The following is a 15,257-nucleotide window of genomic DNA, read 5'->3' on the forward strand; positions in this document are numbered from 1 at the left end:
GAGACCTTACCTGTGGGATCTGACTCCATCTCCAGGTGTCCGAACAGAGTGAACCGCAGGACAGTGGTACCCACCCTTTTTGGCACCAGGGACCCCTTTCATGGAAGACAGTTTTTCCATGGACTGGGGGGTGAGGGGTGGTTTCGGGTTAACTCAAGGGCATTATGTTTATTGTGCACTTTATTTCTATTATTATTACATCAGATCCACCTCAGATCATCAGGCATTAGACCCTGGAAGTTGGGGAACCCCTGCCTCCAAGGGTAGGACAGGGTAGGACATCTGGGGCCACAGCAGAATTGCTTGGTGTGGGAAAAATCCTGATAGCCTGGAGCCAAAGTATGGTGAGGGTGGGAGTGACGGAGAAACAGGGACGTTCCCCCAACAACAGACTTCTTAACCTTTCAAAGAAGTGCCTTTATTTATTTACAGGGTTTAGGAAAGGAAAAAAAAGGTGTAGAAAAAGGAAATTCCAAAATAGGTGTCTTCGGCAAGGGTTGGGCGCAGTGACAGGCTTTGACCGGGTCCGGGCTGTAAGTCTCGCTTTTGGCGGTGGTCACTTCCAGGTGGTGAGGACGGTCCTCCCGGCATCTCTCAATCGGCTCCCTTTGGGCCCCAGCGACTGGCCTGGCCGACTTCTCAGCTCTCGGTCAGCCCCATCGCCCTGCGCCAGCTCCTCGTCATACCTAGAGACAGAGGGCCATCTCCAGGGTTAAGAAGCAGCCCACGGGCCTCCAAACCCGCCTGCCCAGCAGGTGGCCTTGGCAGCCCATCAAGGGCCATCCCAGGCCACAAAACACACAGGCACAACCTTGTTAAACTGTCATTGCGGACAGGTCCCACACCCTGCAGTTGATGTTTTCATACAGGCCACCAGACAGTCTGGCAATGGCCTCAGGGAAAGGCATGACATACCAGGGTAGCCAGGGAGACAAGCGATGTCTGAAAATACATTACACTCAGCACCTCGCTCAGCATCTGTGGGGCGAGGATGACTAACCCCGGTCCAGACAGGGCACAGGGTGTGAGTGACCAGCCCAGAGGCGGCAGCCAGGACAGGGAGAGGCCAGTTTCACCTCCACCAGCTATGACCTACCCACCCCTCCCGATCAACGCTCCTGCATCGGGCTTGCGCAGTGCTAAAGGACGGCCCAGGGACAACGTACAGCTGGCGCTTCTAAACCAGAAAGAAGCTAGAACCTCAGCGACCCTGACCATAAGGCATCTGGTGACCTTTTCTCGCTGGGGTGGGGCCCCCACGAGAGGGGTGAAACCCACAACAGGTGTTTCGGGCCCTGGCACTGTGCACCTCCATGGACAGGGTCTCCTATCCCTCCCAGGGCTCCCACCACCCTCCTGACTCAGATCTGTAGGCATCATGAGTCCCACTTCCTCTTGGAGGAAACTGGGGCTCAGAGAGGTTTATTCAGTGCTCTATGGTCACACAGCTGGTACGTGGCAAAGGTAGGGTTAAATGAAACCCAGGACTTCAGATTCTTGGAGAAGGAAATGGCAACCCACTCCAGCATTCTTGCCTGGAAAATCCCATGGATGGAGGAGCTTGGCAGGCTACAGTCCCTGGGGTCACAAAGAGTCGGACATGACTGAGCAACTTAACTTCACTTAGGATTCTTAATTTGGAACTTTTTAACCTGAGGCTCAGAGTGTGAAGCTTCTGTCCACTGTTCTAATGTGTGTATAGGTGTCACTGCTGACCACACCCTGGCTGAGTACCCACCAAGATGTCCACATCAAATGCAAAAGGTACTAAGATGCTCAGCGATGTTGTATCAACTACGTTCTGCTGACCTCTGAAAGAGGGTGTGTTTCCATTAAAGCTTATTCCCAGAATCACCATGTGTGGGTTGAGGGTGGGCTGGGTTAGATATTTCTGAGGATGAAGGATGCATTTTCCGCACTGGGGGTGAAAGGGGAGGGTGGGGAGAAGGGAGGCCAGTCCGCTGAGTGTCATCTTCGTGGCAAACACAATGGGGTTTCCCTCTGCCAGACACGGGGAGGTCAGACCACAACCTGTGGGTCCCTCCCCTTCCTGTCTCCCTAAGGAGAGACGATGCTGGACAGAGGACTCCCCAGGGATGCTGGTGGTTCCGCCTGTGTGTGTGGGGGTCTCCCAGGTGTACTGGCCCCTCTTCCTGCCAGGGACTCCTGTTCATACGTAATCACTCTATTTGCCTGTGTCGTGTCTACCTTACTGACCAAAGGGCTGGAGTGACCACCCTCTCTGTCTGGCTCATCCCCAGCACTCCTCTCGTGGGGAGCGTGTGTGCAGTAAGAACCTGCTGAATAAGCAGAGGGGAGACACACAGGTGGGTTTCCTGTTTCCCTGGGCATTGGTGGTGGTCTGTGCAGCTTAAAAACAAACAGAAGTGAGCACTTGGTGAGCAGCTGCCATTTGGGATGGGTGACTCCTGGGGGTGGTGTGCCCACCGACGGGGCGAGCGTGGAGGAGGGTCAGAGACCAGATGGCCCTTCTCAGGCCCCTCCTGGGCTGGTGGGCTGCTCTCCGGGGCTTTTCACAGGCAGGATCCACTCACAGGGGTCAGAACAGTCATTTTTAGAAGAGCGTAAAAGCAGACCAGCATCTTCTGAGCTGGGCCCTGGATGGAGCAGACGCAAAGTTACCAGCCCTGCAGCTCCGAGGCCGGGGCGGGGAGCTGGGGCGGCAACAAGAGTGTCTATGTCCAGGGTGCACACCAGGGTTGTGACCACGGGCAAGAGAGCTGGCCCCCCCTGGGACACCTGAAGGGCTCTTGAGGGCACCCAGTGGAATGCAGAGTGCCTGGCATGGCAGGACAGGACGGAGCCTGTGATGTGTGTCTGCCCCCCTCCCCCAGACCCATCCTCCCTGATCCCCCAGCACCTCAGCTGCAAGCCCGCAGAGGCTCTGACGGGTCACTGAAGCGCTGGGGAGCAAGCCCGGAGTGGATGGACCCAGAACCACAGGCTCTGCAGTGGGACCTCTCTTTACTACCTCACCCGGGGAGACGGTGGCCGAATGCACCGCAAGGAAGGTCACCTTTCTGTCTCTCCAACTGGAAGCACTGAGGCTTCTGACCATGCGTCTCACTGAAACGGGGTGTCTGCCCACACCCTCAAGGGGGCTACGGGTTGATGGTGGGCCAAGGGCCTAGAGCCCACTTCCGCGACCTCCCCAGCACCCTCAGCTCGATGAAGAGGGGCTCACCCGGGGGCCCCTCGCCTGTCTCAGGGCTGTCAGGATGGAGCCCACAAGGCCCTGCGTCACGGTTGTCACCCTGAGCCGCCCACAGTGCCAACCCCGGGAGGCTCTGGACATGCCCCCACCCGGCCCCACGCCCAAACTCTTCCTCTGTACCAAGGAGTCTCTGTCGTTCAGCAGCAATGGACAGAGCCTCCCCCGTCTTCCGCCTTGTCCTGGAAGGTCCCCGTCACCTTCCTGCTCTGAACCTGGCTTCCCCTCCCGCCCCTCGAGTGGGCCTGTCTTCTCTCCCACAGACCATGCCCCTGGGTCTGCAGGGGAACCCTCTCTCCCCCCGCAACTTTTCTCCAAAACCTCCTTCCCAGGTCAGCAGAGTCCACCAGCCTTCCCCGCCATGTTGGTCACCTCTAATCCTCCAGGTCACTGACCCTAATTCCTTAAGATTCAGGCTCTCGGCTCACTGCTGCTGGTGACCTCAGTGACCAAACAGATGAGACCCTGATCCCCTGACCTACCGCCCTCTCTGATGACCTCCACCCCAGCTCAGCCCCACCTGGGGGGCACCCGACCTCATCATGTTCAGTGACCGCATCCCTTGCAAAACCTCAGCCGCCAGCCTTATCCTGACCTCTGCCCCTTGACCTCTGCCCTTTCTCTTCCCAGCATGGTGTCCAACAGCCCCCCGCCTGCCCTCTCCCTGTCCTCAGCTGCTCAGACTTGCTGCTTCCCTGTCCCGCCCCTTCCCCTGGCGAGCACCCCACCCCGGGCACTTCCACGCTCTGCCTACTCTATGCCTCGTCTGGATAGCAGATGTGCTGGAAGATACAACCCACCAGCCAGCTGGTCGCCCTTCAGGCTTGTGACCACCCTCCCCGGGCCCCGAGTGCTGCTCTCATGGACTCACCTCCCGCACTCCTGGGGCTGCGATATCCACACAGCAGCGGCGCTACCCGCCAGGGGCCTGCGATCGGTGCACGGGTCTAAAGTTCACAACTACTTCTTCACCGTTTTCAAATGTGAAGTGAGGGGCTTCCCTGGTGGCTTAGCGGTGGAGAATCTGCCTGCCAATGCCGGGAACCCGGGTTCGACCCCTGCTCCAGGGAGATCCCACATGCTGCGGGGCAAGTGAGCCCGTGGGCCACAACCACGGAGCCTGAGCTCTAGAGCGCGGGAGCTGTGACCACTGGGCCCATGAGCCACGACTACTGGATCCCGAGCACCCTGGAGCCTGTGCCCCACAAGAGCAGCCACCACGGTGCGAAGCCCGAGCACCCTGCAGCTAGAGAGTCGCCCCCACGTGCAGCTGGAGAAGAGCCCGCCCAGCAGTGAGGATCCAGCACAGCCACACGCAGATACAAACATTTTTAAAACTTAAAGAAATGAAATTGTTCAATGTACGTTTAGACCTTACACAAGTAGCTAGTGCGACCCTAACAGCTTCAGTCCTTGTGCTTGAGCGCTGCTTCCCTCTTTTCTTAGCCCCCTTCCCCAGCCCACACCTTCTGCAGCAGTGGTGCCCGTGACAACCCCTACGGAGTGTCCCCCCACACTTCCTGCCCCATCCACTCTCGGACCAGCCACCACCTGCAGAAATGCCGGCCACACTGGGGGAGGGGGCATGGCGACCACCGCCCGGGTCACACGGATCACACTGCACACCCTTCCTGCAGCTCCTCCCCCCGCCTCGCAGCCCCCAGCACAGCCCCACCCCGGTCCTTCCAACGTCCACTCACCCTTCCACCTTGAGAACGAGTCAGACCCGCTCGAGTCAGACCTGCTCAGCCACTGCCCTTCTGATGGGTTCTCACTTTCCGCCGCTTTATGTCACTATCAGGGTGCCACATAACCCTCCGTGCCTTTGTTCCCATATGTGTAAAACGGAGCCAGTGACAACCCTCACCTCACAAGGCTGCTGGGGAAACGAGCTGTAACAACAGGTGTCAGGCGCTAAATGCTGTCTGCCTTCCTCTCAACAGTATTATCCCCATCAAAAGGTGTGCACCGAGTTCCCTTGCAGCTCAGGCAGTAAAGAACCCCCTGCAATGCAGGAGACCCAGGTTCAAATGGTGCGTAAGGAAGATCTCCTGGGGAAGGGAATGGTAAAACACTCCAGTATTCTTGCCTGGAGAATCCCCTGGACAGAGGAGCCTGGTGGCCTACAGTCTACAGGGTCTCAAAGACTGAGCAAGTAATGCTTTCAAAGGTGTGCAGACTGAGCTCCCCGGTGTCACACAGGTCTCAGGGGTGGGCCCGGCGTGGCTGGTCACTGCTCCACGGTGAGTGACTAGCTCCGCCCTGACAGCTCACCTGGCCAGTGCTTTAATATTTCTCATGCACTAGACAGAGACTAGACAGAGGCCTGGTTCAGCCCCCAATACTCATTGGCAACAAGATCTTTCCCATAACATCAAAAGGCAAAATACTCTACCCAATAAGGCGAGTTCACATGCGCCTAGAAAATCCTAGTTGGGCCCTGGCACACCCTCCACCCCCCGCCGCCCCAATCTGACATTCACGCGGCCAGTGGCACAGACCCACAAACTCACAGGATTTCATAATTGCCGAGGACTTCCCTTGGGGGTGACTTGTTCCATTTACAGTCTGGAATTTCACCGTTAGGGACCGCGATGTTGAGCGTGTCATTGATCAGATTGTACTTAAGGATTCGGTCGTTGGCAGTGCTGGAGGTGAGGGACGGGGACGCATTTACCTGCAAGAGAGGAGACAGACCACGCCCTTCAGCTGGATCACCTACCCACCCTGGAGCACGGGTGAGCAGGGCAGAAGCAAACACTGGCCACCCCACAGCGCAGGTAAGGTGGTTGCTTTACACTGTCATACCTAACACCTTCAGGAAGCATTTTCTGATCTATTTCCTTAGGTGAAGTATAACTTAGGGGATTCTTTGGCAGTCCAGTGGTTAGGACCTGGCACTTTCACAGCTGGGATCCCAGGTCAGGGAACTAAGATCCCACAAGCTGTGCAGCTCGGCCAAAAAAAATAATAATAATAATAATCATTTAAAGACAGCATTAGGAACAGAACCTACAAATCAGTCACCACACAAATAAAAATCTTAGGTCAACGTCCACCACAAAGATAACTTCAGCATCTACCTGTGTGGTGAGCTCCATCCTCAGCATGGAGAGCTGCCCAGAGCTTTGCTGGAATCGGTGACCCAGTGACCCTGACCAAGCAGCATCGTGGTCTGAAGTAAAAGGAAGTAGACTCGTATGCTGCCTGCCCAGCAAAGCAACATTCTGAGCAGAGGAGAAGTCCATCCAGCAAGTGGAAAGTTAGTCCCAGAGGCCTCTGGGAAGGTAAGCAAAGTCACCAGGCACAGACGTTCACTCTGCAGAGAATCCCACGGGCCCTTGGTCAGCGCCTATTGACTCTTACTTTGTGCACAGTTGTAACAACCTTGGCGGGCTGCTTTCTCAGGCCTGGGAGGGAAGAGGCAGCAAATCTGAAAGTCGTTCAGGCTCCTCCCCCAAATAGTCAGACCGTGTGTCTGTGCTGCCAGCGAGGCAGCTGATGTGCACAGTGGCAGGGGCGGTGCGGACCTCGGGTGCCCTGGAAATTACCACTGTGCTTTATCAGGCCATCCTGCGATCCTCATTACAAACATGCTACAGTTCAGATCTGTTATATTATCTCAGCAATAACCTTCACAGTTAAGATTCTAGTTCATCAAGGAAAACTTGACTTCCACTGAAGTCACATAAGATGGAGAAACTTCATGTTGACGGACATGAGTTTGAGCAAGCTCAGGGTGTTGGTGATGGATAGGGAAGCCTGGCAGGCTGCAGTCCATGGGGTTGCAAAGAGTCGGATACGACTGAGCGACTGAACTGAAGATGGAGGAAAAGAAAATGTAAATTATTTTATATCTGTAGATAAGACTGACTTAGCTATTTTTCTGCAGATGTGCTAAGCTGCCTCAGTCCGACTCTTTGTGATCCCATGTATTGTAGCCCGCCAGGCTCTTCTGTCCGTGGGATTCTCCAGGCAAGAATACTGGAGCGGGTAGCCATGCCCTCCTCCAGGGTATCTTCCCAAACCAGGGATCAAACCCACCTCTCTTATGTCTCCTGCATTGGCAGGCAAGATCTTTACCACCAGCGCCACCTGGGAAGCCCAGCTGTCTCTCTACGTGTACATATGTCTACATACACACACACACACACACACACACACACACCCCACTTTCTCCTATAACGTGGCTCTCCTGGCAGCTACTCGTGAGGTCCTCACTTTCCCTGCAAGGACCACTCATGGTGACTTGCTCTGGAGACTCAGTTTTGGCTGGAAACAAACTGAGCTAAAGGGCATGAGCTGCACCCACCTCGTGGGTCACACAAGGCTCACACAAGGAGATGAGTGGGCAGAGTGGACGCCTGCCCTCTCACTGCCCGCGTGGCCCCATGCTCCTCTCCCCGGCAGCAGAGCGAAGCAGGACCACCCAGCAAGGTGGGCTCTGTGTCTGGGCCTTGATGGACATGCCAGCCCCTCCCCCACCACCGCTGTCATCAGGAAAAGGGCACATGCACCCCCTCCTTTCCAGAAGAGGCATCACTACACCCTGTCTGTGCCTTCAGATGGGCTGATAAGTCCACTTCCAGACTATGCCTTTGTCCCCAGAGTATGGTGTTCCTGATCTCTGGACAGAGCACTGTTGCCTCCCAGGACTTCTGGGGCTGTGAGCTCCCTTCCTGAACGGGAACAGTGTCCCCTAAGAGGATGTTTGGGGCCTCCGGAGCTGGACTCACCCGGAAGGACCCATCTGAAAGGGGGAGAAAAATAAAATTAAAAAAAAAGTACTTCTGGGGAATTCCCTGGTGGTCCAGTGGTTAGGACTCCGAGCTTCCACAGGTTCAATCCCTGGTCAGGGAACGAAGATCCCCACAAGCTCCACAGTATGGTCAAAAAAAAAAAAAAACACCCCAAAACCGAAGTGGAACCACAGGCTCTGGCGCTGTGGGCTGGGCTTGCAGGAGGTGGTTGACGGCAGTGTGCACATTTCTCAGGCATCAGCAAACCCTCAGACTTGATCATCTGTCCTCATCCTTCCGCCCTCGTCTCTGCCCACCCCGGCCTGGGGCCTCAGAGTCGGGGCCGGGCAGGAGCGCAGGGAGGCCGTGGGGTGGCCAGGCGCGAGGTCGCAGGGCACAGGTACCTCGATGAGCCAGGGCTTCAGCTTGTCATCGATGATGATGTCGTAGCCGTAGCACTCGAAGCAGTGCTTGTCGTTGTTCATCACGGGCTGTGGGGAGAGGGCTGCGGTTAGAGCCCGGGTCGGGGGGCCCGCTGAGACCCCTGGTGTGTGGACACACGGCGCGTCACGGCAGCAGGGCCCCGCGCGGGGGTCTCACTTCTGAGACCAGTGGCTCTCCGCCTCCCCCTCCCCCGCCCCGCTCCCTCTCCCTGCTCCTCCCGTGGGGCTCCAGGGTGGACGCTCCCCTCAACCTCAGATAGGGCGTTCGGGAAGCAACCACTGCGTCTCATTCATCAGAGGTTCAACAACCAGCAGTGAAGGTCCCCACCGGCACAAGACTGTCCTGACACACACACACACACACACACACACATGCATGCACACACACACACACGTACAAACACATGTACACACACGTGCACACACACACTTGCATACACATGCACACACATGCATGCAGGCACACACACGCACAAACACATGCACAAATGCATGCACACACATACTCACACGCACACACATACATGCATGCACACACATACACACATGCATGCACACACACATACACATATGCATGCAGACACACACATGCACAAACACATGCACACATGCACACACACATACACATGCATACACACATATACTCACATGCGCACACAGACACATACATGCACACACAGACACATGCACAGACACATGCACACACATACACGCATAGGTACACGCATAGGTACACACAGATGTACAGACGCATACACATACACACGTGCATACAAACACACATATACTCACACGTACAGAGACATACAAGCACATACATACATACACATACACACGTGCACACACACATGCAGACATACACACACATACATGCACACACAGACACATACACATACAAACACACACATGCATGCACACACATACACATATATACTCACATGCACACATACACAGAGATGCACACATGCACACACATACGTGCATGCAAACTCACATATACTCACACGTACACAGAGACACATACACGCACACACACACATACACACATGCATACACACATACACACATAGACATACATGCACGCACACACACATACACACATGCATGCAGACACACACATGCACAAACACATGCACACACGCACAGGGCCCACTAGGCTGCCAGTCCCTTCACGGGCCCCTTGGGATGCAGCTTATGAACCTCTGTTCTCTGTGACAAAAGTCAAATCCATTTACTTAAGATTTTTGGATCCTCTTCTCAGTTTTTAATTCCACTTCATAAACTATTCTCCAAGTGTATAAAAAACCCACCAGCTGCTTGCTTACAACACAGACTCCATGCTGCCTGAATAAGACCCTCTGGGAGAAGGCCAGCAAACAGTGGTGCTCCCTGGGGTTGTCTCTGCACCGCACAGCGAGGGAGAAACACAGACACGACCGTGAGGACTGTGAGGGCTTCTTATGCGGCAGTGGGTGCGTGGACTCTACTTAGTACGCTGGATTCAGAACAGGAAACACCTAAGGAGGGGGGAGCCCAGTGCAGCCCCACTTGTTGGAGGAAAACCAGCGTGCAGGGTGGGCTGTATCATCACATGGAAATCTAGTGGAACCACTGCATTTACACTGAATTCTGGTGTCCTGACCTGGACACCACCCACACCACAGTCGCAAAATGCCTCTGCAGAACAGGCAGTCACAACCCTCTGTCATCTCCCAGCCCCGCTGTCTCTGGCCCTCCAAGCATCCTGCCCCCAAGCTGTGGCTCCCAGCTTCTCCATCATGTCCCATGTCCTGGGTCTGGGTCCCCCTGCGTGGTCCTTGCCCCTGCACCACGCCCTTCTCACAAGGTACTGCAGCCGCCCCTGTCCCTATCTCTCCCCTAAATTCCCAGAAGGCAACACACTTGGTAAAAACAAAGAGACATCCTAAATGAATAAAAATGGAATAAATGAATTGCTGCTCCCCAAACCCTCAGAGCCTTAGAAATGCCACAACTTTTCAGCTCTGGAGCCCAAAGTGCAGGAGGAGACCCTCAGAGGCACCTGGCAGGGGAGCCGGCCTCAAGACGGCTGACCAGCTGGGGCCAGGGTACAGGTGTTCTTGGACAGCCAACGATTTCTCAGAGCTCTGCCAGCCAGGGGAACTGAAGCCGGCCAGGAAGAAGGTGGAGGGAGCTGGTTTAACCAGGCACTAAGGCGCCCGCATCCCCCGTGTTACAGCCTGGCTTGAAATCTGAGTCCAGGACTCCACACACATCCCCACCGTGAACCCCATCCAAGTGTTGAAGTTCAAGACGTGGCTTCCATGGAGTAAGAGACTTGGAATGTGGCCCCTGAGACGCCTTTCTCTTACAGTTAACTAGACCAACCAGACCCTGCGTTCTCCCGTCGAGTCCACCCTGTGAGCCCAAGACGCAGACTGGAGGAGCTGGCAGGGCTCCAGAGCGCTTGGTGAAACAGGAACAGCTCGATTCAAGACACAGGAAAGCCAGGGTGTCCACTAGAAGCGCCATTTTTCCATCCATAATTTTACTAGGCTCTTTCAACAAAGCTTTCCACACATAGGGGAAAGAGCATAAACTGCCATTTTCCGAGATAAAATGGGAGTTGGGGGTCTTCCCTGATGGTCCAGCGGTGCTTCCAATGCAGGCGGCCCAGGATCGATCCTCAGTCAGGGAACGAGAGCCCATGTGCCACAACTAAAAGATCTCGCATGATGCAACTAACACCCAGCCCAGACAAACAGATATATTTTGCTTTAAAAAAATAAGAGAGGGAATTCTCTGGGGGTCCAGTGGTAAGGACTCGGTGCTTTCACGGCCATGGGCCTGGGTTCAGTCCCTGGCTGAAGAACTAAGATCTCACAGGTCCTATGCCCTGGCCCAAAAAAAAAAAAGAACAGGGGGTCGAGGAAGACCTTACTCTTCCACTGAGAAGACTGCACATATGTATTTCTACACACATCCACCTCGCTGCCAAGCCTGTATCACACTTCCTCTAAGAGCTCGCCTCCCCATGTTTCTGAGTCCGGGGAGTGAAGCTCTGCCCCCGGCCCCTCAACCCCCAGTGAGTGGGCGCCTACTCCAGTCTGCCCACCGGCTTCTACGCTAGAACTAGCGGCCTGCGTGCTGGTGCTCCGAGGTGTATTCTTTACTTTTCCTTGGAAAGCAGATGCGCACCTGCTTTAGGACAGTAAACAAAGCAAAAACTGCAAACCAGCCAACAGATAGGAGACATGAGTGAAAAAAGAGAGCGGACTCTCTCCCGCCCTAAACGGCTATGAAACAGCAGAGCAGGCGGCCTGAAAACAAGGAGGCTGCCGAAAAGTCTATCTCCAAAGCTTCAGCTTGTGACAAAGGCTCGCTCTCCACTCAGGGGGCACAGAAGAGCCAGGGGTGACGGACGTCAAGGGGACCCGGCCCGTCTGTGGAGGTCCCGAGGCCGTGGCTGCAGGAGGTAAGGCCGTAAAAACCAGTGTTTTTAGCAAAAGAGCCACAAGCACCGCCCAATCCCAAACCACTGCCGGGTCTGCGCTGCCTCGCCGCTCCCTCTGCTCCCGGGGCTCCCGCCCACCCCCGGGCTCAGGGCTCACCGCCACGGCCTTCAGGGACTGCACGATGATCCAGTGGATCTCGTCGAACAGCTTGCCGGTCACCTCCTTGCCTCGGGTGCTCTCCAGGTAGAGCCGCAGGTTGCTCACGGTCCACTTGCCCCCGTGGATGTGGTTGTAGTCCTCCTGGTCACGGAAATGAGGGGGTGGGGTGGGGGACAGGCAAGGCACCCAGGGGACCCAGCGCTTGTTCCCACCCTTGAGCATTTCCTGGGGCCCTCCCCTGTGGGGGGCGGGCACATGGGGACAAGGCACGCGGGCTGTGCCCCTTGGGGATCTGGGATGTGTGTTCTTAAAATACAGTCATCCCTGGGTATCCGCAGGGGATGGGTTCCATGGCTCACTCAGAGTCCCAAATCCCTGGATGCCTAAATCCCTTACACGAAATGGCACAGTGTTTGCGTGTAACCTACATACATCCTCCCCATCTCCCGTGTCCTTTAAATCACCCCTAGATCACACATCGGGCTTCCCTGGTGGCTCAGGGGTAAAGAGTCCACCTTCCAATGCAGGAGACGTGGATTTGGTCCCTGGGAAGACCCCCTGGAGAAGGAAACGGCTACATACTCCAGTATTCTTGCTTGGGAAATCCCCCGGACAGAGGAGCCTGGTGGGCTATACAGTCCATAGGGTGGAAAAGAGTCAGACACAACTAACAACAACATCCCTAAGAGAAATCATAGGAAAAACTAGGCCAACTGTCCAGAAGTACCTCTCCTTTTCCAGTCACAGATTCTTTTTACCATCGAGAAAAATGTGCTTACTTAAAAAAAAAAACTCTAGAGGCATGAAGTATACGCTTTATGCAAAACACTGACATAGGCGCAGATATATAAAACACGAGGACACGTCCGTTTGGAGGCCTGTAGGAGCGTTATTTTATCTGAATGATCTCACAGCACTGCTCTCCTCTCAACTTGCAAGACTGTGCATTTCAGGACCTGGCCCTGGTCTCTGATCTCCTTCTCTTGCTCATCCTCCACTGTGGGAAACCCTCCAGCAGTCAGGATGAATCTAGCCTCCTGGCAGGCACTCCCAGGGCAGCTCTGAGGTCTCCTGACCTTCAGTTACAGGCAGTCCTTTGCAGTTGGCCCCTCTGGCTGGATTTTGAGCCTCCCGAGAGCAGAGACTGTCTTGCCATCCTGGTACGGAGTGCAGGGTGGCACTCTGCACCCAGGGGCCCCCGGTGGACAGCCTGTCACACTGCTTCACAGCCTTTCTGTGTTCCATATAACATCAGTCCTCTCTGCAGGGCTAAACTAGAGCCACGCAAGGCTGAAACTGAGGTTTCTCGGAGTAGGCACTTTTTACGTTAAAAAGCAAAGCACTGACAATTAGGATCAATGTGGCAAGTACTGCTGAGTCTGGGACGTGGAGAGACGCCAGACTGACTGTACTGCCTCCGCTCTCTTCTGCCATTTTAAACGAATGGTTTCTGGGGACCTCCCTGGCAGTCCAGTGGTTAAGACTGTGCGCTTCCAACGCAAGGGATGCAGGTTCGACCCCTGGTCAGGGAACTAAGATCCCACATGCCAGGTGGTGCAGCCAAAAGAAAAAAAAAAAAAGAATAATTTCTGTCCCTTATTGATGGAAATGGTGACCTAGTGACTGATGTCCTGAGAAGGCTCCTCAGATAAGACCACCCTCCCAATTTCAGTCTGGCACCCCCAGGTCGAGGAGGCTTTGTAGGTCAACCACTGTGCACTGTCCTAGGACATGAAATGGACAAGAGGTCAGTCACCGTCACTCCCCAGCTCCGTCCAGACCTCAGGGAACGTGCAACTTGGCCACAAAGGGCCTGTTGCTGCTTAGCTGTTCCCCAAATGCTCGTCAGTTCTGTGCTGTGTCACCTGAAAGATTACTTTCTCCTTCTTGTGAGTATGACATCTTGGCCGCGTCACCCCTTCTCCTCTAACTGTGAACCTTGTAACGATGCTGCTCTCAGAAAAACCTGACGGGCAGGTGACGTGGGGTCGGCCTCACGTGGAAGCCACTTGCCACCCCCAGTGACAGGTGGCCATGGTCACATCATTCCACGACCAGCAAGGTAGAAACCAGGGCTGCTGTTTGAGAGCGAGGCTGGGTGACTTGCCCAGGTCACACAGCGGGTGAGTGATGGACATCGGATTGAGCCCAAGCGGGTCTGACCAAATTCTTCAGTGGGGTTACTCGGAAAAGCTTGCTTTCGATCCATATTTACCCTCTTTCTGCTCCAATGACAGAAAAAGACCAGGGTATTCAGGCTTCCATTCAAGCAAGATGCAAGTAGAGGAGGGTCTTTCATAGAGACATGAGACCTTTGGGACTTGTTTGCCAGGACTGGGTCAGAGCCTGGGTATAGCTCCCGGTGTCCCAGCCTTCACTGGCCACTCCAGGGCCCTCTCTCACCAGCACCCTCGCTTGGGGCTCCAGCGGCCTTGACTGCTTTCAGCTCCTGCAATGTTCCTTCCACACGGGCTGTGCCCTCTGCTAGAATGTTCTTTCTGCATCTCCACCTGGGGAACTCCTGGCTCAGACTTCAGGTGTCTGCTCAAGCCTGCTTCTGCACAGCAGCCTCTGGCCAGCTGGCCTCTGGGATCCTTCATTCCAAGCTCCTCCAGCTCTGAGTCTCTACCTTCAGAGCACGCAAACTGTGACACATTCCTCCACACGATTACCGGACAACTATCTCCCCCGCAGGCTCTGGGCTCCATGAGCGCAGAGATCAAGGGAATTTCTTCCCATCACTGTGCGTGTGTGTGCTCAGTCATGTCCAACTCTTTTCGACCCCATGGACTGTAGCCCGCCAGGCTCCTCTGTCCATGGGATTCTCCGGGCAAGAATACTGGAGTGGGGTGCCATTTTCTCCTCCAGGGAATCTTCCTGACCCACAGGATTTGATTCACATCTCCTGCATCTCCTGCCTTGCAGGCGAATTCTTTACCGCTTGAGCCATCAGGGAAATGTACAGAGACAAGGCCAACTGGTGGCTGTGTAAGACCCGGAGCTCTGTGGGCAAACTACAGGTTTAGGATTTTGTTGAGATGATGGTGGTGGTGGTGGTGGTGGTTGGGGTTTAGTCGCTAAATTGTGTCTGACTCCTGCAACCCCATGGACTGGAGCCCACCAGGCTCCTCTGTTCACGGGATTTCCCAGGCAAGAATACTGGAGTGGGCTGCCATTTCCTTCTCCAGGGGATCTTCCGGGCCCAGGGATCAAACCCGCCTGTCTTGCATCTTCTTCATTGGCAGGTGGA

General features: G+C 55.1%; 1 protein-coding gene across 1 annotated transcript in view; it reads right to left on the reverse strand.

Moving 5' to 3' along the window:
* Positions 1 to 448: 448 nt before the first annotated feature.
* The window catches only part of TTLL1 (TTL family tubulin polyglutamylase complex subunit L1), a 41,096-nt gene continuing 26,287 nt past the window's right edge, over positions 449 to 15,257 (reverse strand). Inside the window, exons 8-11 of the mRNA XM_068971324.1 lie at positions 12,005 to 12,148; positions 8,376 to 8,462; positions 5,746 to 5,909; positions 449 to 686 (exon numbers count right to left, since the gene is read on the reverse strand). Of these exons, the coding sequence (XP_068827425.1) occupies positions 557 to 686; positions 5,746 to 5,909; positions 8,376 to 8,462; positions 12,005 to 12,148 (525 nt within the window). The 3' untranslated portion in view covers positions 449 to 556. The remainder of the gene's footprint in view (positions 687 to 5,745; positions 5,910 to 8,375; positions 8,463 to 12,004; positions 12,149 to 15,257) is intronic.

Source organism: Capricornis sumatraensis, chromosome 4 (genome assembly GCF_032405125.1).
Source record: "Capricornis sumatraensis isolate serow.1 chromosome 4, serow.2, whole genome shotgun sequence".
Lineage (NCBI taxonomy): Eukaryota > Metazoa > Chordata > Mammalia > Artiodactyla > Bovidae > Capricornis > Capricornis sumatraensis.